The sequence below is a fragment of the Macaca nemestrina genome, chromosome 3, assembly GCF_043159975.1.
Source record: "Macaca nemestrina isolate mMacNem1 chromosome 3, mMacNem.hap1, whole genome shotgun sequence".
Taxonomy (NCBI): Eukaryota; Metazoa; Chordata; class Mammalia; order Primates; family Cercopithecidae; genus Macaca; species Macaca nemestrina.
Genome location: NC_092127.1, coordinates 20,844,390 through 20,865,305, shown reverse-complemented (window position 1 = coordinate 20,865,305; position 20,916 = coordinate 20,844,390). Strand labels below are relative to the sequence as shown.

At 37.7% G+C, this 20,916-nt stretch overlaps 2 protein-coding genes across 15 annotated transcripts in view; one reads left to right on the top strand and one right to left on the bottom strand.

The window, feature by feature from the left end:
- Positions 1–20,916, bottom strand: part of LOC105466708 (carbonyl reductase 4) — a 176,526-nt gene that overhangs the window by 64,206 nt on the left and 91,404 nt on the right. For 5 of the 9 annotated variants that reach the window (XR_011620834.1, XR_011620836.1, XR_011620832.1 and 2 more), the window contains one exon: positions 6,314–9,553. The exons of 3 other annotated variants lie outside the window; for them this stretch is intronic. The gene's annotated coding sequence lies outside the window, so the exon portion shown is untranslated. The remainder of the gene's footprint in view (positions 1–6,313; positions 9,554–20,916) is intronic. One more of the 9 variants, XR_011620839.1, reaches the window with a different exon arrangement.
- LOC105466706 (palladin, cytoskeletal associated protein) overlaps positions 1–20,916 on the top strand; it is a 433,580-nt gene that overhangs the window by 409,746 nt on the left and 2,918 nt on the right. For 4 of the 6 annotated variants that reach the window (XM_011715817.2, XM_011715816.2, XM_011715821.3 and 1 more), the window contains 5 exons: positions 9,306–9,400; positions 11,266–11,398; positions 16,904–17,111; positions 19,696–19,861; positions 20,370–20,503. In XM_011715817.2, coding sequence (XP_011714119.2) covers positions 9,306–9,400; positions 11,266–11,398; positions 16,904–17,111; positions 19,696–19,861; positions 20,370–20,503 — 736 coding nt within the window. Of the gene's footprint in view, positions 1–9,305; positions 9,401–11,265; positions 11,399–16,903; positions 17,112–19,695; positions 19,862–20,369; positions 20,504–20,657; positions 20,704–20,916 lie in introns of all 6 variants that reach the window. The other 2 variants (XM_011715818.2, XM_071092848.1) reach the window with 1 other exon arrangement.

The following is a 20,916-nucleotide window of genomic DNA, read 5'->3' as shown; positions in this document are numbered from 1 at the left end:
ATATAAAATTACATGAAGAAAATAAAGGAGAAAAAGAGAGTGAGTGGCATACATAGGCTGTGTAAGAAAAACTCAACAAAGTAAAATATTTTCAAAGAAACATCAGTGGGATTTAATGTGCAAATGTAGACAAATGATAATTTTGTTAGCATTCAGGTTTATCAGTTTTCATCAAAATGTTTTCTCTTGTATTTGCCTTTAACTTAGGGTCAAAAAATCAGTTGCCTTCTTAGAATTTAATAGGAGGCTGCAGGTATCGTGTTGCCAGTTCAAGCCTGCAAATTCTTTTTTATTATGTTATACATTTTAGTCACTATGCTGGATATAGGGGATACAAAAATGAGTAAGAAGTTATTTTGTACCTTAAGAGCTCAATGTATGACAGGTAGTTTTACTAAGTCTGTAAAAGTCATATAAATAATACACTTTTAAAAAGGAAAAAAAAGGCATGGTAAAACGAACAGTTTTCTCTAGAAGTCATCTTTTTAGACTCTCTGATCTATTTATATCATTCCATATTATTTCTTTTGAAGAAAATATTTAGCATTAGAAACTATGTAAATAATTTTAATGATGCTACAAACTTTTAATTAAAGTTTCTGGCCCGGGTGCAGTGGCTCACACCTGTAATCCCAGCACTTTGGGAGGCTGAGACAGGTGGATTGCTTCAGCCCAGGAGTTTGAGACCAGCCTGGCCAACATAGTAAAACCCTGTCTCTACTAAAAATACAAAAATTAGCCAGGTATGGTGGTATGCACCTGTAATCCAAGCTACTCAGGAGGTTGAGGCACGAGAATCACTTGAACCTGGGATGCAGAGGTTTCAGTGAGCTGAGATCATGCCACTGCACTCCAGCCTGGGTGACAGAGTGAGACTGTTTCAAATAAATAAAGTTTGTTCAAAGTTTATTATATTCTGATATTCCATGGTCATATAAATATATTTTTCTGCAATAATATTAAGATCAGAATGAAAACAAATTATCCAGCTAATCAGGTTGTGATAGAGCACAGCAAACTCTTCACTGTTAATGAAAAGCTTCTATATTAATGCACATTCTTGAAGTACTAAACTTTTTAATCAATGAACACATGACCATCACCCTGAAAAAGTCTAAATCACTATTATGAAGTTGCATTTTAATGTTTGTGTTTATATTTGATATATATGAAGAAACAAAAGTGGAACTTGCTTTTTTTTAATTTTTTTTGAGACGGACTCTTGCTCTGTTGCCCAGGCTGGAGTGCAGTGGTGTGATCTCGGCTCACTGCAATCTCCACCTCCTGGGTTCAAGCAATTCTTCTGCCTCAGCAGCACCACACCCAGCTAATTTTTTATATTTTTAGTAGAGACGGGATTTCACCTCAGGTGATCAACCTGCCTTGGCCTCTTTTTTCCTTAATATATTTTCAGTGCATTTCCTTGACATTAACAAATTCTAGCTTTTGGTTTAGTTTTTTGCCTGTTGAAGAAAATGGTGGAAAACTGACAAAATCCAAAATTTTTCTTCGTGTTCGGTCGTTTATTCCTCTTTTGCCGTAGAAAGGCTGGGATATATTATGGGATGGAATTATCTGTAGTCCTTAAGTATTTCCAACACTGGGACCCTGCTATTAATTTCAAGGCATTTTTCTTAGCATGTTATAAACTGTTATTGGAATAAGTCGTTTTATAGAACAAAAGAATATAAACGTAAAACTGCAATTGTGAGTCTGCTTAGTGTCTTCCTCAAATTATAGTAATGCATTTTTACATGTGGAAAAGTTCTCAGTGGGGAAGGACTGACTAAGTGGCCAATGGCAGTGTGCAGAGTTTAAGACAGCAGGCCAGCCTCGGGAGTCAGTAGTCTCCAATCATTTAAACTCTCTTGACAAATTATTATGAAGTCACTAGATGAAGGTGAGCTGCTGAAGATCTCCCTTGGATCATTCCATATTACATACATATAACATCACATTGTACCCCACAAATATATACAACTATAATTTGTCAATTAGAATAAAAAATAAATTTTTATTTATTTACATAGAGACAAGGTCTTCTTCCTCAGTCACCCAGGCTGGAGTACAGTGGCATGATCATGGCTCACTGCAACTTAGAAGTCTTGGGCTCAAGCAGTCCTCCCACCTCAGCCTCCCAAAGCACTGCCATTAGCCAAAAATAAACTTTTAGAAAATAAATGTGATCTTACCCAAAGCCCAATATATAATGCCAAAAAAAAAAAGAAAACCTTGTAAACATAGGGAAAAAAGGAAAGGAAGGAAATAAAACAGAAATGGTACTACATACGCCAAGATTGTAGGGCAACACTGATGATACCAAAAAACCTAGGATGAGGCCGATAGGCCGTGCAGTACAGGGGTTACGAGCATGAACTTTGGCATCAGGTGGATCTGAGCTGGAATTCTAGCTCTTCCACTCACTACCTGTGTGACCTTAGCAAGTCACTTAACTTCTCTGCCTGTTTCCTCCTTCGTAAAATGAGAATAATAGTAATACAGATTTAAATAGTATATGTAAAAAGCATTCAGTTTTCCTGGCACATATAGTTTCAGTAAATGCTATAGTTTCAGTAAATGCTACTTATTGTCATTATTTTCATTCAGAGACAATAACTACCCCATCTTAAAGCAACAGGCCTACAACAGAAGCCTGTGGAACCAGATCAGTAAAGGATCAGTTCCGTGTCTAGGTACTCCGTTCCCACAGTACTGTCAGAAAGTAAGCAAGTCAATTTGGGATGGAATTTCTACCCAGTATGTTGTTGGTGTGTGGTCTTCTGACCTCCTGGCTTTTCCATTTTATCACCCCCATGGGAAAGAACTTAGGCAGCAGATGTGGCTGTGCCACAACTGCCACAGCTGTGGGCTTGGGTGGAGGAGCTGTGAGCTAGAGGACGGCCACACCCATAGCACAGCTGACATCAGCCACACATGAAGCTGGGAAGCTGCTCTCTGCTCTCAGCACCCTCAGGCAGGGCCAAGAGAAGCCCCAAAAGAGAGTGATCACTGCCCTCATTCCAGGCCCCAGTAATTCACTGCTTTACAAATCCCAGGCTGAGCCCCATGGTTAACCCTCTCTGGTTCTTTGCTCTACCCTTTGGAGAGAAGACAAAGCAATGAGAAGTGGACTAGACCAGCCCTCCTAACAGAATATCCTATCCAACCTGTGATTTCAGCCAAAGGTAAAATAACTACTCTGGGTCTATCAAAAGGAGCAAAAAAGCAAAGATTCAAAGAACCCGCGCATCACAGTAACCAGACCAGTTCCTAACACTACCTATTAAGTATTCCAACTGACTCCAAAGATCAGTTGACACTCCCAACATCTTAATTAAGGGGAAGGGCTAAGAATCTTCTTTACCTAAATAACCCAAGACAGGCAAAAGGAAGGGAAACTCATGAAGTGAGTCTGAGTCTAGGCCTCAGTGTGTAGATGTGTATGTCCCATTGAAATTGTTGTGAGAGAATTTCGATATTTATGGCACTTCGCAGTAGTAGTATTTGTTCCAAGTTTCTGAGCATGTTGCCTGGTTGATTTTAATTCCAAGAGTAAAACCCCTCTTTTCTGTCTTGGGGTCTTTAGTAACTGGTATGTCCAAATATGGCAGATTGAAGTTCTGTGAGTCATCACTTAAAAATTGGAGTGAACTTTACTACCCATTAGAAAAACAAAGTGGCATTTAAACCATAACCAGTGACAGACCATTTTTCTACCTAACTCTTGGTTAAAGTTACCATTTGTTGCTATAGGGATGCCATTCTGGAAATGTTTAACACTGTTAGAATCTCAACTTTACAACATCTATTACCATATATTAAAACATTTTGTTCTTGTAATTTATGAATTAAGACATGAGTTGAAATAGTCATGTCATAAAAGGTGGTAAAAAAAATTCAAAATCGCTAAATCTTTCAAGATATAGTAATCCCAAAAGCATATAGTTGACAGAAAACTGAAGTTGACTCCTTACTTCCTTAATGCCCTTTAGTTACCTTAAATTTTGAAATGTTAAAGCTATTTGGGTTTAGAAAAAAAAAGTATTTAAGTTTGAAAGGGAGAATACATGTATGTTTTCTAGTATACTGTAGCCCAGATGATGTGAAATGACCAAGGAAAAGAGGAAGAGTAGAGTGGAAAAATTAGTTCAGTAATGAAACACAGACGGTAGAGCTCTCCTGAGCAGTGGAAAATAATTACAGCAAGCAGCCAAGAGAAGAGTGAGAACCAAGGAGGGAGGAAAATATTCAAGTTCAGCAGAATATTTATAGAATATGATATTTTTCCACCTGGGTTAATCTTTTGGGAATAAGAAAAACGTTAGATATTGTTGACTGCATCCAAATTCTACTTGGGATAGAACACACAAACATATACTGGGCTGTATGTCACACTTGAATGTGTGTAGCTCAAGCAATTCAGAAGAGACCAACGCAATCACATAGTTTAGCAAAATAATGAGTGATTGTGCAGTTACACCAAACAGAATGCCAAAATGAGGATCACAAATACAGTTTATTTTAGACTCTAATCCTATCTTTAAGAACAACTACATCTAAACACGAATGTTTTACTTTGTTTTGTTGTGTTGCTAAGTTACTTTGTATCGCACTTGGATTTTGGAATGGGTATTCTGCAGTTTGATGTTTCCTCAAACTGCATTATGTATACAAGTGGCAAGCTTTTATGAAGACCTGTGTGCCACAAGTTAAATTTCATAAACTATGAAATATAAATGTTATTTCCATATTATATAAATAATTGGCCTTGCACAAGGTATGAAATAATGTTTACAATCTGGATGTTTAATACAGAATCACTTTAAAAATTCAAACTTATTTGTAATGTAAGTTTTAAACTCTGTGGATTTGTTTGGAATAGAAAAGTAACACACAACTGAATTAAATATAAAATGTTAGTTTGTTGCTTGTGTTTTGTTTTAGCATTATAAGGTTTCCTGGCTCATTTCAAGCTTCACTTTAAACATTCCCTTCCATTATTCTTACGTTAATAGTAAAGCAGATAGAAATGAGAAAATTAATAAAAGCAAATGCAACAGCATTAATGTGCATCAGAGCCTACTATGATTACCAGGGTTATAGGCATATTATTATTATTAAAATCACTTATTGCTAATTCTGTATGATCTTTGTCAAAAACAGTATGTTCAGACTTAAAAACCTGAACTTTCTATTATGCACATTGAAGACATCTTTTTAAAAAAGCTTCACTGAACCCTGTTTTTTTTTTCTTTCCCAAACAAAAACGACAAAATTATACAACTTCATAGTTTGGATGCTCTCTAAATGCTCCTGGTTACGTATTGGTTAGTAATATATTTAGCCAATAACACTATATAAATCAAACTAATAATTCTGCCTCCCGAAGACCACACCTTCTTCCCCTTTTATGTTCAGAAGTGAAGGCTGGTATCAGAATAGAAAGATTACAAATGGTAACTATTCCTTTTTCTTAAATTTGGGAAGTTAAGGAAATATTCTGTGGCAATATTTGTATATATGGTTTTAAGCAGTAGCAGCGAAAACCTTGAAAACAGTGTAGAAATGTGTGACCTTTCCAGAGTAGTATGCCAACCTGTTTTGTTTGTTTGTTTGTTTTTGGGGAGGGGAGGAAGAGGCAGGCTAAGCATATCAAGGATCTGTTTAGAGTTGAATAGGGCATATTTCCTCCTCCACATCAAATGCAGCCACCACACTAACAAGCACATTTCAGTATGATTGTGCTTAGCACCTTTCAAGCACCAGCAGAAGTTAAAAAGGTTAATCTGCTTCCCACATAGTCTGCCTCCTATGCCAAAGGTATTTTGTTTTTCCTTTGGAGTAAATTACATTCTAATACCAAGAAAAATAAAATCCCATTACATAAACAATTCTAAAGGATGCCTCAAAACTGGTTATTATAATTATATCCATAGTGAGTGCTACAATAATTTAACATTTTGAGCACTGGCTTCATGTAAAACACAATGCTGCCAGGTGCTTTACAAGTATTAATGCCTTTAATCTTCATAAGAACCCATTAGGTATTAACTATACAGTCCTGTTTTACAGAGAAGGAAACTTAGAAAGATTAAGTTACCTACCTAAAGTCACTCGCCTGTAAGGGACAGCAGAACTGGTTTACAAACTTAGACTGATTCCAGAGCCACTGAGTGCCATACAAAGGTATTTGAGGCCCATCCCAGGATTAAGAGTACTAAGTGGCAGGGAAGATATTGGTTAAATATGAAGGAGTTTTAAAAGGAGGTAAGCATATACCTCACATAAAGTATATCCACATGGAAATTCTTACCAGGGTCCACCAAGCTGCTGGGGCTCCTAAAAACCATCTTGATGCATGTCCATGCATAATGTCTCAGACCCATGGTAACACAGTACCAGCTATGAGGAATTTAATAATGATAATTTATGATGTCACATATCATTTGATATTTATAAAAGCATTTAGGTTACATCATTTAACCCTTAAAACATCCTTGTGAGAGATATATGTAGCATCCCTATTTGTACAGAAGAAGAAACAAAGGCTTGAACAAATTCAGTGATTTGCTCAAAGTTTTATGAAAAGTCAAAACTCAAATCCAGATTAGTGGGATGCGTTTGTTTGACTGTTTGTAACAACCCATACCTCCTTGTCCAAATTCAAGGTTAAGTCTGAATTTAACTTACATTATATCTTTTTCTAACTGCATAAATAATTAGCTCATTTTAACTTACTGTGGATCTTCTGGGCTTCATGTCACAAGGAAGGATATATCCAAATCATCATGGAAGCCGCAAAGTACATAATAAGCCATATCCCGTATCAGTACAATTGAAGCTATTTGTGTAAAACAATACACATACTTCCTTGTCCTCAACCTCCAAAAAGAATCATTAATTTTATGTGTCCATTTGTTATCTTGTATGATGCATCAGTTGGGTAGTTCATGATGGGGGTCTTCTAAGCAAGTTATATCTAGATTTTCTATAGTAAGTACAGATCTGGAGAAGTTGGATGAAATTAATTTTTAGATTTCAAGCTAGTTTAGGGAATCCTAAATGTTTGCCAAGAGTTTAGCATGAGAGAATCTGTATCAAGTGGCCTGTGCTTCAGATACAGTTAATCTGAGTTAGAAATAATTCTCCTTCATAATGTTAGACTTTATATCTCCTTGGAAATTTTCAGGAAACACAGTGTTTTAACTGTGACCTCAATAGCAAACACCGTGAGTGCCAGAGGGAGTCACATATGTAGTGGTATAAAACTAGTCATGTGTGTTTCTTTGTGATGACCTCTTTTTGGTAATTCCTCATTCTTCTCCTGTCTGTATTACATTCCTATGTCTTTGCCTTTTCTGGGTGGTGGTAGCCCTAAAGAAGTCCAGGTTTTAGGAGATCTGCAGAGACCTCCCCCCTAGTTAGAGTCCTGCCCTTCACTGAATCCTACTATGAGTTTTTTTCTCTGCATTCCCTCCACGAGTGCCCTCACCCTGACCCTCACTCCAGTCTACTCACAGTTGGAAAGCAGTTCTTCAAAACACACAGAACACTGCAGCTTCTGTTACCTGTCTCTATAGGCAGCTTGCAATGAAACTGAGAGCCAATGGAAGAATTTTATTCTGAGTGTAAGTGCATGAGGGCTTCTCATCAACTGAGCTAGAATTCACTAAGTCTAATCATTGATGGTATATCTGCTTCTTGTTTTTCCTCTCTTGCTGTTACCTTTGGCAGTCATCAAAATTTAGAAGCATATCTTCTCATTCTTCTGAGAGAGTGAAGGAGAAAAATCATCTCTTTTGCTACTGTGCTGGTAACAGTGAAAAAAAAAAATTAAGAGAAGGAGCTGAAACAAAAACCAAAGTAACAACATGTGGCTTATCCATGTCATCTGGGTGCCCTGAGTATCACTTGTCTATTCACATATGACAGCATTTATCAATCTCTTTTTTTGCTTTTATTATTTTTAATTGACATAATGATTATACATATTTATGAGGTACAGTGTGATATTTCAAAGCATGTACAAAATGTGTAATGCTCAAATCATGGTAATTAGCATATCTGTCACCTCATTTATCATTTATGTTGGAAGCACTCAAAATCCACTCTTCCAGCTATATGAAAATACACAATAAATTGTTGTTATCCTACAGTGCTGTGAAACACTAAAACTGATTCCTCCTATGTAGCTGTAATTTTGTATCCATTAACCAACTTCTGGCTATCTCCCCGACCCCACCACCCCATCAAAATTTCAATTGACAAATTTAAGAGATAAAATACAGGGTTTTTTTATTATTACATAGGCCCTTATCATATGACCCACATATTTTAGGTATTTAACTGCTTCTGGTTTTTAAATCTCAAATATTTTCATTTCATGAGAATATGGCTTCATTTACTCATGAAGCTCTCCTTATCATCCCATGCATACTTCTTACATAACACTCATTTTATCATTATCATGCTCATTTTAATATATGGTTTGAGAAAGGGATGCCAGTAACTTTTTTTTTTTTGAGACGGAGTCTCGCTCTGTCACCCAGGCTGGAGTGCAGTGGCACCATCTCAGCTCACTGCAACCTCCGCCTCCCGGGTTCAATCAATTCTTCTGCCTCAGCCTCCCAAGTAGCTGGGATTACAGGTGTGTACCACCACGCCCAGCTAATTTTTGTATTTATTTAGTAGAGACGGGGTTTCACCATATTGGCCAGGCTGATCTCAAACTCCTGACCTCATGATCCACCCGCCTCAAAGTGCTGGAATAACAGGCATGAGCCACCGCGCCCGGCTAGCCACTAACATTTAATTTGTATATTACTATATAGTATATATTAGTATATTACTATAATTAGTATATTCCTAAAAAAAAACTGAAATCATCTAGGTTTGATTTCAGAATTGGCTACAGCTGGTAGATGACCATGAAAATGAAATCTTCACAAGAGACTGATGTCCTGCTATATTTTACAATTCAGCGTCGTGTGTTATGGAGACCTTTGCTGGTTACAATTAATCAAAGGTTGTCATTTTAAATACCATCCAAGATAAAACAGTAAAGCTTACTTAAGATTTCCAAAAAAGACCTTATCACCTTCAAGTTCTTCAGGTAAAAATAGTTTTACTGAGGCACTGAACTCACAGGGAAAGTGTTTTTCTGAAAAGGGTTAGAGCGATTACTAACATGGCACACTGATTTGTTATGAAATAATGTCTTATAGGGAATAGGATAGTAGGCATGATAGTGCTTAGTGGTTAATAGTTTTAAATAACAAATCATTTATTTCCTGATATTTCTATAGGGCCGCATCAGTTGTACTGGACGGCTAATGGTACAGGCTGTCAACCAAAGAGGTCGAAGTCCCCGGTCTCCCTCAGGCCATCCTCATGTCAGAAGGTATTTAACATGTTCCTTCCCATAAGTGTCGCTATTATTTTATTTATTACTATAAATTTAGTACTATTAGAATCATATAACCACAAAAGTAAACATAATTGGAAGACAGAATATGAATACAAACCTGAAGTGTGTGGCTCCTTGATTATTCTCCTTTGCAATGCAGAAAGGGAATAGGAACAAACATTTGCTGATGTGTGCTAAGCCCATTCAGATATACTATTAGTTTGTTAAATAGACATATTCTATAGACAAATAAATCAAGAATCAGCACTTTTAAATGGCATATGAAAATACTACTAAATGGTACACAAATGTTGGAAACCAAACTTCTCTAACCAACAGCTGTGTGAGTTGACCATTAAAAGCTATTGCCACTAGGTTTCTTAAAATCAGCTCATTTATTAATGTTCATTTTTCAGTCACTTAGTTCAAAACATAAGACCATTAGACTACAAATCTTGTAGGTAAGATTTGTCACATTTTAAATACTCAGGTATCTGCTAGCAATAGAGATGCTTTCCATTCCTGGTAGTTCTGAGTCTATGCAAGGACACTGATAGAACAATGGTAGGCAGGGATAGAGAAAGGATATTACTTCTTAGTAACAAATTTGCACTTAAAGAAAAAAATACAGTAAGTCAACCATACTGTCAACTTGGCCTGTTTAGATATTTTATAGACAGAATATTCTCAAATAGTCCTGACTCTAAATTACAGGCCATAGGTGCGAACGCCTTTAGTGAAGAGAATACATAGTTAGCTCAGAGAGTAGGCAGGAAAACTGAGTAAGCATCAAACAAGTGGTGTGTCTACACCTCCTTGGTGTGACTGGATCCACAAAGACTTTTGTTCAACATTTGGTAGACAGTTCTGGCACCAGAGCATGTGCAGATTAACTTCATCATGGCAATGCCTGTTCACAGGATGCTAGCCTGTATCTTTGAGTATAAACACCGCATATACAGTATTCAGTCCATTGTCTTGCGTTATTCTCTTTGCTTTTCTTGTTGTCCACAACACATTTAAGCCTTTCCATATATCAGTGGGTCCTGGAAAGCTTTTTCTCATGAATTAGATCTATACTTGGAGAAGGGTAAACTATATTAAAAAGCTAATAATTATTAGCCTAGTATACTTCTTTCATTTGTTCCACTCTTGTTTTTCCTAGTGAAGTGTTTTTAAACTTTTCTTATAGTGACTACAGACAGAATTTGTATTCAACATCTTTTAAGTCTTCCCTGCAATTACTTTCAACTGTATTCCTCTTAAAGGTTTCTCTGGCAACCTTTAAAAGTGACAGAGATGCACAGAATCTGGGAGATTTGTACAATCTCATTTTTTAAAGCAAAAAATAATGCCTCTAGGCATATGGATAACTAATGCAAAAGAAAACTTGCCTAAAAATGTAATTTGTTTTCCTGCTTAATATAAAAAGGAATTTTAATTAAAAATATATTGAATTTTATAGGATCATCAGAACTTTTAATTTCCTACAAATTTGAAAATCACAGTGGAAAGTTCTAGTAACTTCTGTTGAAAAAGATTTGGTAATAAATGAGCAATAATGCTACTTTTCATAAAGGTTTAAAAACATTTAGGAAAAATGTTAATATATAATACCCCATTTTTTTTCATTTCCCCTTTTATGATTTATAGTACCCTGCAATTGGCAGATAATTAAATTTATAGTAAACTTCCAAATTAAGATTTTGCTTTTCTGATTTTTTAATGTATAAATCTTAGATATAGGGATCAGATAAGGAAATCATATTATTAACCCATGTATTTTATGAAAACAGATGACTAAAAGTCTATAAATAACTACTATCTGTATTTCTGTATGTCATCTTTCTTGTTTCAAGGCCTCGTTCTAGATCAAGGGACAGTGGAGACGAAAATGAACCAATTCAGGAGCGATTCTTCAGACCTCACTTCTTGCAGGCTCCTGGAGATCTGACTGTTCAAGAAGGAAAACTCTGCAGAATGGACTGCAAAGTAAGATTTTGTTATTGCTTGCATATCCTGTTGCCTCACTTCTCTCTCACTTGCCATTTCTCTATAGTTCCTTTTGGGGAAATTACATAAAGTATAAAATGAGGGCTGGGCACAGTGGCTCACACCTTTAATCCCAGCACTTTAGAGGCCAAAGCCGGGTAGATCGCTTGATCCTAGAAGTTCAAGACCAGCCTGGGTAATATGCAGAAACCCATCTCTACCAAAAATACAAAAGTTAGCCAGGCGTGGTGGCATGTGCCTATAGTCCCATCTACTTGGGAGGCTGAGTTGGAAGGACTGCTTGAGCCTGGGAGCTGAAGGCTGCAGTGAGCTGTGATCGAACCACTGAATTCCAGCCTGGCTGACAGAGCAAGACCCTGTCTCAAAAAATAAAATGATTCTAGCTTAAGGGGGGGAAAGTGAAATATGCTTTCCCCTGGATATTTATATATTGTTTACTATGATTCTTTACTTTTAAATCTAAATTAAATATGTTCTTTACTCAGAACCCTACATGACATACTCTAGAAAGTCATCAGGAGTTTTATTTATCCCTTTAAATGTTGAAATAATAAATATGATAAATCTACCATGTCTTCATTCTTTTTTCATACAAATTTTGTATCCATATATCTACTCTGACTTTTATTCTTCCCATTTTCTAATTCTTCTTTTTTTTTTTTTTTTTTTTGAGATGGAGTTTTGCTCTGTCACCCAGGCTGGACTGCAGTGGTGTAATCTTGGCTCACTGCAACCTCCACCTCCCGGGTCTCCTGCCTCAGCCTCCTGAGTAGCTGGGATTACAGGCATGCGCCACCATGCCCAGCTAATTTTTGTATTTTTAGTAGAGACAGGGTTTCACCATGTTGGTCAGGCTGGTCTCAAACTCCTGACTTCATGATCCGCCCACCTCAGCCTCCCTCCCAAAGTGCTGGGATTACAGGTGTGAGCCACTGTGCCCAGCCCCCATTTTCTAATTCTAAGAGAAGTGAGGGTGACATCTTTCTTTCATCTGTTTTACAGCAGAGCTTTTTGTTTTTTTGAGACAGAGTCTCCCTCTGTCACTCAGGCTAGAGTGCAGTGGCGTGATCTCGGCTCACTGCAACCTCCACATCCCGGGTTCAAGTGTGATTCTCCTGCCTCAGCCTCCTGAGTAGCTAGAATTACAGGTGCGTGCCACCACAACCGGCTGATTTTTTGTATCTTTAGTACAGACGGGGTTTCACCATGTCGGCCAGGCTGGTCTCAAACTCCTGACCTCGTGATCCACCCGCCTCGGCCTTCCAAAGTGCTGGGATTACAGGCATGAGCCACTGCACCCGGCCTACAGCAAGGCTTTTTAACCCACGGTCCTTTGGTAGGCAGGCTTCATTAGGTGTTTGAACTCTGAAATTACCTACAAAATTATGGGTGTAAGATAATTTTCATCCATTTCTCAAAGGAGTCTAGGGAAAAAATGTTTAAGAAACACTGCTCTAAAATTTTTTGTTTGATTTCTTTTTTGCCCCACTATTTACTGATCTTAAATTTAGTTTAACTCTTAAATATGGATAAGGTTTTAAAAAGTTATTTGGGCTCCCTCTGCTGGTTTCTGTGGGATATCAGAACACAAATATAAGCTGCTTAGAGGATTTGAGCATTGTTTCTTCAGAAAGTAAATCTGGGATTGTAGAAATGTATAAAAAGAATAAATATAACAAAAATATTTTATTTCTCAGGATCATTTTTTACAGTATAAATACACAAATTGGGTTTCAGTCTATATATATATATGAGTGTGTATTTACTTCATTTTTGGTCTATAATTAAGAATTATACAGTAGAGCTACCATATGATCCAGTTAATTCTACTAGTGCTTATATATCCAAGGAAAATGAAATCAGAGGCCGTGTGTCATGGTGTACACCTGTAATCCCAGCACTTTGGGAAGCTGAGGCAGGTGAATAACTTGAGGTCAAGAGTTTGAGGCCAGCCTGAACAACATGGTGAAACCCCATCTCTACTAAAAATACAAAAAGTAGCTAGGTGTGGTGACACGCATCTGCAGTCCCAGCTACTCAGGAGGCTGAGGCAGGGGAATCACTTGAACCTGGGAGGCAGAGGTTGCACTGGGCTGAGATCGTGTCATTGCACTCCAACTTGGGCAACAGAACAAGACTCCCTGTCTCAAAAAAAAAAAAAGGATATTAGTAGCAATATCTACATTCCCATGTTCATTGCAGCACTATTCATAATAGCCAGGCTATGGGATCAACCTAAGTGTCAATAGATGAATGAATAAAGAAAATACGAGATATATATACATACATAGACACACAGTGGAAAATTATAATCCTGTCATTGTGACAACATGGATGAACCTGGAGGACATAATGTTAAGGGAAATAGGCCAGGCACAGAAAGACAAATACTACAGGATCTCACTTACATGTGTAATCTAAAAAAGTTGAACTCATAGCAGAGAATAGAATGGTGATTACTAGGGGCTGGACGGGGAGAGGGAGAGTTGGGAAAATGTTAGCCAAAGCATATAAAATTTCAGTTTTAGACAGGAATAAGTTCAAGAGATCCGTCGTACAACATGGTGGCTATAGTTAATAACAACGTACTGTATACTTGAAAATTGCTAAGAGTAGGTTTTGAGTGTTCTTACCACAAAAAAACATGTGAAGTCATACATATGTTAATAAGCTCAATTTAGCTATTTCACAGCACATACATATTTCAAAGTATGTGCATAATTATATATAATTTTTATCAATTAAAAAATACTTTTAAAAATTCATACAGACCACTTGTAAAATGATGTTTTGTGTTAACCAGGAGAATTTTATTTTAAATAGATCATTAGATTATACCAAGGAATTATTAATTTTATGTATAAAATGGAATTGTGATTATATAAGAAAAGTCTTGTTTTTAGAAATGCATACTGAGCTATATGGGGGTAATAGTATATGAAATCTGAGATTTATTTTAAAATATAAAAAAAAAGAGTGACTAAATGATGGGTATATAGACATTCACCATACTGTTATTTCTATTTTTAATCATATTTAAGAAAGAAATAATAGTACTGTCTTTCACGGGACTGGCACATAACTGTCCTTAAAACTCCTGCCATTAAAAGAATATTGGAAACAAAAAGTAAACTGCTTATTTATTTCACTATGATGATCTGACCTGGATAAAGAAAATGTGAAAAATCGGCCGGGCACAGTGGCTCACGCCTGTAATCCTAACACTTCGGGAGGCCGAGGCAGGTGGATCACCTGAGGTCAGGAGTCCGAGACCAGCCTGGCCAACATGGTGAAACCCCATCTCTACCAAAATACAAAAAAATCAGCCAGGCATAGTGGCAGGTGCCTGTAATCCCAGCTACTCAGGAGGCTGAGGCAAGAGAATTGCTTGAACCCGGGAGGCGGAGGTTGCAGTGAGCTGAGATTGTGCCCCTGCACTCCAGCCTGGGCGACGGAGCGAGACTCTATTTTTTAAAAAAAAGTGAAAAATCTTGCCACATGTACAGATCAGGAAGAAAAAAAAAAAATCAGTGTATTTAAAGCTTTGAAAGGGGAAAACGTCCTGAAGATAAGCCAAACACCAAACGCTAAAGCAGCGGTTTGCTTTTCCTCCAAAAAGCTCCCTCCCCTTTTAGCCCCTGAGGAACATTCCTAGACACTGATTATCCTTGACTGGTACTCAATTTTCGGGAAAATAAGTAATTCCACTCCTATAGCAACAAGCATGCTCTTCTCTCCCCACTATGTCCATGTGCCCTAAGAGTAGAGATCTAGTTACATTGTGACCTGCCGGTGGGGACCTTCAGCTCCTGAGATCATGCTGTCTTTACTTAGCCAGGAGAATGGGTTAGAAAAAAGGTAGAAGGGGCATTCTCTTTGCCTCAGCATGAATAACTATCCACTGGGTAGGTTCACTGTGAATCACGTGGTTTGACAGTACCCGTGCTTTGGGCATCTCTCCTACTAAACATACTGTGGCTTCAGTCAGTAGATGGCTTATCTAGGATCTAACCTGGTAAAGTAGGAACAAGCAGTGCCGCTTCGTTTCTAGATGTGGGAATAAGGAGCCTGATCAAAGGTGTCCACTCCCTCTTCCTCCACACCACTTCTGATGACCTCCAAACAGGTCAAGCACTGTATATGGAGAGCTGGGGACAGCAAGTGGATAGATGGGAGAACACAGAGCCTAAGCATCTCAGAAGCCAAGCTGCCTAACTACTGCTGTTTGTTTCCAAAACCTCTTCATCCTTTTAACCAGTCATTTAAGTTTACTTTAAATGCCGTAGCCCTTTGCTACATGTGTGGTGGGAGGCATCCTGCAGGTAATATCAGTGAGTATCACGTAGCAGGAATGGAATTTGTGAGTCCTCTGGCTGATTCTGGCAAAGCTGGTTCTTCAGAAGAACTGTTTTGCAGTCTAAGTGACATATTTTTGTATATAACTTCCTACTAGTAAAGCTGGGGGTAGGGGGTAAAAAGGCCTTCCTTAACAGTGCATTTCTTCCATTCAAAATCAAGGGCAAAACTAAAAAGCTGGCAGATGGCAACCATCCTGACCCTTTGCAGCACAACATGTTATTAGCAATTAAATGTGCTTTTATCTGATCTCTGGTCAACACAGCTGTCAAGGCCTCAAGATTTTATGATGTTTCCATTGTGATGGTAATTTGTTGAGATGGCTTTCTGGATAATTTCGTATTGCTCTTGTTACTCAGTTTCAAGGATTATAAAATAATAATAGCAGCCCTACGTGCTGACGAATGCATTCTCCATAACTACGGCTACTCCTTGATGAGAAGCTTTACAGTACTGTGTATAAATGCCAGCTGAGTATTTGTTATTGTTGAACATCTTTTTTCAAAAAAGCCCAGAGCCTGGTGCTGACATCATCCCATTAATCTCTATAGCCCTGGGCAAGGTAAGACAATGACCATAATTTTTTAAATCCCATCTCAGTCATCTCTAGGTTGCTCTGTAAGAATTGTTTAGATGTAAGCTGGTGAGTGCTCAGGAAGCCACTGAAAAGTTTTAAGCAGAAGAGTAACATGAGCTGATAGTAAAAGCCATCTCTTGGCTGGGTGCAGTGGCTCATGCCTGTAATCCTAGCACTTTGGGAGGCTGAGGCAGGCGGATCACCTGAGTTCAGGAGTTCAAGACTAGCCTGGCCAACATGGTGAAACCCTGTCTCCACTAAAAATACAAAAAATTAGCCTGGCGTAGTGGCAGGCACCTATAATCCCAGCTACTCAGGAGGCTGAGACAGGAGAATCGCTTGAACCCGAGAGGTGGAGGCTGCAGTGAGCTGAGATTGTGCCACTGCACTCCAGCCTGGGCAACAAGAGTGAAACTCTGTCAAAAAAAAAAAAAAAAAAAAAAAGCCATCTCTTGTGCTACTGAAGGAGGAATTTATGCTGATCTGTTCGCTATCAGTGATTTCACTCTGTTTTAATACAAAAATTTACATGTATTTCTTTTATGATTTAGGTCAGTGGGTTACCAACCCCAGATCTAAGCTGGCAACTGGATGGCAAGCCCATACGCCCTGACAGTGCTCACAAGATGCTGGTGCGTGAGAATGGGGTGCACTCTCTGATCATAGAGCCAGTCACGTCACGTGATGCCGGCATCTACACATGTATAGCCACCAACCGAGCAGGACAGAACTCATTCAGCCTGGAGCTTGTGGTTGCTGGTAGGCTCATCTGTGAATCCTTGCTCTCTGACAGAATGAACATCAGACTTACAAATGTAAACTAATTCTACATTACTAACCAATATGGAAAATACATCAAAGTATTGAAAAAGTAGATTGTATCATCAAAATAGCCAATGAGGACATGGTTATAAGGCCTAGCAAAACAGAAACAGAAATCTTTCATTTCTCCCACTAACCTGGCAAAGAGAGAAAAAGATTTCATTAGCTCTTTTGGGTCATTCGACCTCCTGTGTGTGCAGTGGCCCTCAGTGTTACACAGAGAAATAGTAACAGCAGTATGGAATCCAAGAACCAAATAATTTGCTTACATATATATACACACACATATATATGTATATATATACACACATACACCCCTAGTTTTTAAAACAACATTGTCATCTACCCTCAAAGTCATTGTCAAACTACACTCACATTTGCTTTTTCACTGATTATTCTGTAAAAGTGTTGTTACATGAAGTCTTATGCTTTGAGAAGCCTAAAAGGAAAACACATTTATGGAAAGGTTTTTATACCATCCTTAAGAGTTAGGTGTAAGTAAAGATTCTGATTACCTGATCTCTTTTAAGAAAGAACATAACAAAACATTTATTTCTTATACCTCTTTATGCAAAGTGCTTCATGTACGTTATGTATCAGTTGGCCCTCACATCAGCCTTATGAGATAATCACAGCAAATCTTCTCTGACTTTTACCAGGGTCCCACTTAGTAAGCTGATGATTGGATTTAACACAATCTGTTGATTCCTAGTGCTCTTCTAAACATAACTAAGTCACTGAGCTCTTTCAAGAAATAAAGCAGCAATGAGAATAAAACCCAGGAGGTCTTGATAAAACTCTTGGATTATGATTCTGATAATGGCACCAAGATGTTTTCACATAAAAATGTGGTAAATGTGTGGGCTGTGGTGCTACAGGTTAGCCATGCTTTCAAGTTTTGTACAAAGTACTCTATATTCTTACATGCTACGATTGATTTCATTCCTCTAACCTCAAACTAAAATTTCATTTTTCTGCTGTTAAATATGCCTTTTGATCATATTTGTCCTTTAGGACACAGACTCAGGGTCCAAAAGACACATAGATATCTCAGTATGCATCAGTTAGCACTCCTGGCAGAAGATGGTGATGTACCATCACAGAAGTCAGAAGATGGTACATGGGGGTCAGATCTGATCCAGTCAGATCTGACCAGATGGTACTTGGGGTCAGATCTGATCCAGTCCCAGCTCTTGTCTATTTTACTAGTTGTGTGACACTTGGCAAATAGATATCTCTGTGACTTAGTTTCTCCATATATAAAATGGGAATATAATGCCTCACAGTGTTTTCCTAAGGATTAAATCATAAAAATGTGTATGAAGCTCTACATAACTAGTACCCTGCATAGCAATGCTCCAAAGTGGTAGATGTTATTCTTACTGATGAGTTGCTACGACAATAAGACTTATACATTTTATGTTCTTTGCAAAACTGGAGCCCCAGAAAGAATACAAAGTGAGCTTCTGTTCCTACTTCTCCCAGAATAGCCTAGGATGGACAACCATGTAAAATTCAATAAAAATCCAACCTTCTAACTAACTTATGGTGTTGGAAAGTCTTAAGCATTTGAAAAATTCAGGTAGAATTTTCATCCTCTTTGAGTTCTTTCCTAGCTGCTTTGCTATGATATGTCTGTCATTCCAGGTGAGGGAGTAGTGGTGGAAAAGGAATGCATTCTCAGATTCATTGTTGGCAGTTCAAAAGAAAATAAGTAAACCTTATTCATCCTCTGAAGTAGTTTCCACCACTACTACAGTTGATCCAAGAAAACAATTTCCCATTGGATGGTAATATTCAGAGTGTTATTAACAATCAGTCCCTGATTTTTTCAGAATAAGTACTAAAGTTGTCCTTTTTTTTAATGGGTTCCTTCCTTCAAGGTTATAATAAAGCTTTTTTATAGCCTCCTTCAAAGAATACAAATTGGAATTTGTAATTTATAGGATATACATTCCTAGTTTACAGGTAACTATTTAAAGCTGCCAAATTTAGATAAAGATGCCTCCCCTTTAAATTGCCTCCTTTAAATTCTATGGCATGTCTCACTTAAGAGTTACAAATATTCAGAATCTTCATGGCAAAGATCACAAATGGCAGTGAGGGAATCTAAGTGGTCAAATTCCTGGAACTACTTGTCCTCAGCACCACTAGGTGGCAGTAGTTGGTTGAGGCTGTGAATGACCGGTAACATAATTAGTAGTGAAGCCATCACAGATGCTAGCAATGACTTAGGAGTCTCCCACAGCACATCAGACAGGCATTCTGTGGAGCAGATGGTCAGTGGACAGTGTGAGCCTATCAGACTTGAATTAATTGAGGAAATAAATGAGCGGAATGAAGTATACAAACCTTTGCTTGGTCAAAGAATAATTTGGAGAGGGGACTAGCATCTTACCACCTGGAGTAAAAAATGGTATCATAAAAGATCTATTCAAGCAATATTCCAAAAGGCTTCTGAATTCTTTCTAGTGTTCCTTTTGTATATCATTGATAGAGAATTCATCTCATGTTTTCTTAGCTAAAGAAGCACACAAACCCCCTGTGTTTATTGAGAAGCTCCAAAACACAGGAGTTGCTGATGGGTACCCAGTACGGCTGGAATGTCGTGTATTGGGAGTGCCACCACCTCAGATATTTTGGAAGAAAGAAAATGAATCACTCACTCACAGCACTGACCGAGTGAGGTAAGAATGCACAATGAGAACCTGATCCATAACTGTTCAGTCCTACTTATGTATCAAAAGATACATTTTATATAGCATGGAAATCTGTGTAAAAGCCATGCTGTCAATGAAATCAAAGACAACAACCATGCTTTACCCAATGTAGGATTAAGCTTTTAGAAGGAAGCTATAATGGTATTTGATCTAATGGTGATTTCTTAAAAGTGTTTATCTTTGTGTCTAAAAGAAAAGATGAATTCATTTGCTTTAGTGGTAAAAGACTATTCAGTGGTTTTTGTAAAGGCAGATCTTCAACTAGGAATTAAGTACACAGAGGTATTCAACTCTTGACGTCTGTTCTTTCTCCCATTAACTTTAATGGGGCTAGTAGTCTCTACAGAATAAGTATGACCCTATTATCAGCTACTTGCACAATTCTGTTTCTAATGATCTAATTAAAAATGATGCTTCATGTCCAAAGCCATTTTTTTTAAATTTAGAACCCTAATGACTTTATCCTTTTCTCCAGCATGCACCAGGACAACCATGGCTACATCTGCCTGCTCATTCAGGGAGCCACAAAAGAAGATGCTGGGTGGTATACTGTGTCAGCCAAGAATGAAGCAGGGATTGTGTCCTGTACTGCCAGGCTGGACGTTTACAGTGAGTGCCACTTCATCTCATTTCATTGCATTTACTCATTAAATTATGAAAAATTAGACATCTAGACAGCAAATCACATTACTCTTTATAATCTTATAAACAACTATTGTGTTTTGTCAAAAATTCATATTGCTCTCTCTCTTTCTATTTATAGTTTCTCAACATTAATAGCGAACCACACCAGGAAAACAAATACCCAAGTATCATTCAGGAACTTTGAATTATTAGCAAAATATGCATGTTGATTTCTCTTACGTTGGCTAGTTAGTTGTGGCTTCATTACTCAAGCATCCTTAGGAGTTAACAGTAGGCAAAGGCATAACCATGTTTTTCACATGTTCTTGTTACTGTGTTCTGCAAATGACTGCCTTTTAACACTTCTTCCTATATTCTATTGCAGTGTCCTAATGCAC